The following is a 2,358-nucleotide window of genomic DNA, read 5'->3' on the forward strand; positions in this document are numbered from 1 at the left end:
AATTCCAGTTTTCCTCTCTTTAGTTAATGCTATTTATACACTAGCCAAGAGGTTTTTCTTTAATTTTATGTTTTGTTTAATTTAAAAACACTCAATAAAAGCAAGTATGCTAATTAGGAATGTGAAATTAGTTTTAGTCATGAGATTCTCTTTTTGGGAGTTCAGACTATCTATGTAATCCTTTGTTTTCAAGTGCAAGATTTTCATGTAGGTTTCCAGGAAGAAAAAAGTATGGAACTAAGGTACAAATACAAACAAAATTTAACTTTGAACAAAGAAATATAGGTAACTCCTGTCTCTTTGTTTTTGAATTAGAAATAAATGATATAAAGGAGAGAAGGAGGCATAAAGAGAAAAGACAACCAACTATCCAAAACCAGACAAAAACCAAAGAAATATTTGTCTCTGGGAAACTGTAAATTTGATAATAGACCTAGAATGGCCAAGTGATTTACATTTACACAGAAGTTGAGTGTCCATAAGAATACTTAACTTCCATATGCGACAAATTATGCAACACTGCTTTTTTTGTTATTTTTATAATCTCACTCCTAGATGCTTTGAGTTTGCAGTAGACAAAATAACAAATGGTATACTTAATAGTTGAATGGTATACACCCTTTTAAAAGGTGACTGTCAATAGTCTTACTATTTCTTTCAGTGATGACAAAGGACCCTTATATACCCCTGTCTCAAATATCATCTGAAATAGAGTGGATTATATGAATTATAATGCTCTGAAAACTCAAAATGCTATTATCTTGTGGTTTAGCTTGTGAAATGCATACATTTTCTTCCTCAGGTTTTATGGAGATTCAAAGGAAAGAAACCAACTGCATTAGGAGCCAATACACAGCCCTATGTTTGGATATCCCAGAGTGATCTTCATGGTAAGATTATGACAAAGTAAAAATAATGAATTTCATGAGGGGAAAACTGAATAACTGTTTAACACTTAATAAATTTAACAAAAATTTAAAATTTATAGTTTGTTACTTTACCTTTAATTTTAAAGTGCATATAATTAAATAATTGGTCATTAATTTTTTTGATTCTTACTTTCTATTTTTAAAGTAAAAGTTTCAAGCAATGGAGAAAGAAGTTAATGCCTCTTTTCCTCAAGATAGCAAATTTCTTTTGTAATGATGCCCTTTTTGTTCACATTTGTAGAAAATTCTGCCCTCTTCAGTGAGTTATTTCATAGATTTTTTTCCCTACGAGTCTCTGAAATTCTTTTCAGATTATGATAATAAAAACTATACTTCTCATTCAGTTTCCCAACTAGATCATCCCCAGACCAAAGCTTTTATCACTCAAGGTGACATAAGTGAGATCTATGAAGCTATTTACCGTGGAGTCCCTGTGATGGGAGTTCCTATGTTTGGTGATCATCTTGATAACACCTCTCACATGAAAGCCAAAGGAGCAGCTGTGCAAGTGAACATGAATACAATTACAAGCACAGTTTTGCTTAGGTCTTTGAGAACAGTTATTAATGATATTTTGTAAGTATTACTGCTTTAAAAGGCTTATCTACCATTGATTATGTTATACATCATACTAGAAAATGTTAGGGGCCATACCGGAAGACTATTTAAAAGATCTTTCCCCTCAATCTCAGGTGATTCATCATCTTAGTATTGCAATAGTCCTGCAAATGTTAGTTCATAGAGTGTCAATCTTCCTTCTTAGAAACCATAGATTTAAATTAAAGACCAGCTTACTAAGTATTTTCCTATGCCTTCATTTTACCCCATTCTGGTAAAAATATGTTTCTTTTTCAATTTCCCCACTATATCTGTTCAGTGCTATTCAACCAACAAAGTTCATACCACAACAAAAATCAATCTCTAATTCAACAAGCTTTTGACTTGTATAACATATGCTATGGTTTACCTACTTCTTTTTAATGAAAGCAAAAGAAAACTCTACGTTTTCCATGTGTGATCTTGCTTTCCAGTTATAAAGAGAATGCTATGAGATTATCGAGAATTCACCATGATCAACCTGTAAAGTCCCTGGATCGAGCAGTTTTCTGGATCGAGTTTGTCCTGAGCCACAAAGGAGCCAAGCACCCTCGGCTAGCTGCCCACAACTTCTCCTAGTACCAATGCTGCTCTTTGGATGTGATTGTATTTTTGCTAGTCTGTGTGGCAATGACTATATTTTTGGTCACAAAACTTTGTTTGGTTTTCTGTCCAAAATTTGGTAAAATAGGAAAGAAGAAAAAGAGGAAATAGATGTTTCTGAATTTGGGAAAGTCAAGAATGGAGCAATCTTGTTAATTTTTCAGCCACAGATATTTAAAGGAACACATTACTTTCTCCCCATTTTCATATTTTCCACACCAATATTTTA

At 32.7% G+C, this 2,358-nt stretch overlaps 1 protein-coding gene across 1 annotated transcript in view; it reads left to right on the forward strand.

Moving 5' to 3' along the window:
• The window catches only part of LOC105530356 (UDP-glucuronosyltransferase 2A1-like), a 14,832-nt gene that overhangs the window by 8,962 nt on the left and 3,512 nt on the right, over positions 1–2,358 (forward strand). Inside the window, 3 exon segments of the mRNA XM_011967874.1 lie at positions 803–890; positions 1,286–1,505; positions 1,961–2,208. Coding sequence (XP_011823264.1) covers positions 803–890; positions 1,286–1,505; positions 1,961–2,208 — 556 coding nt within the window.

This window comes from Mandrillus leucophaeus, unplaced genomic scaffold, assembly GCF_000951045.1.
Source record: "Mandrillus leucophaeus isolate KB7577 unplaced genomic scaffold, Mleu.le_1.0 Scaffold813, whole genome shotgun sequence".
Lineage (NCBI taxonomy): Eukaryota > Metazoa > Chordata > Mammalia > Primates > Cercopithecidae > Mandrillus > Mandrillus leucophaeus.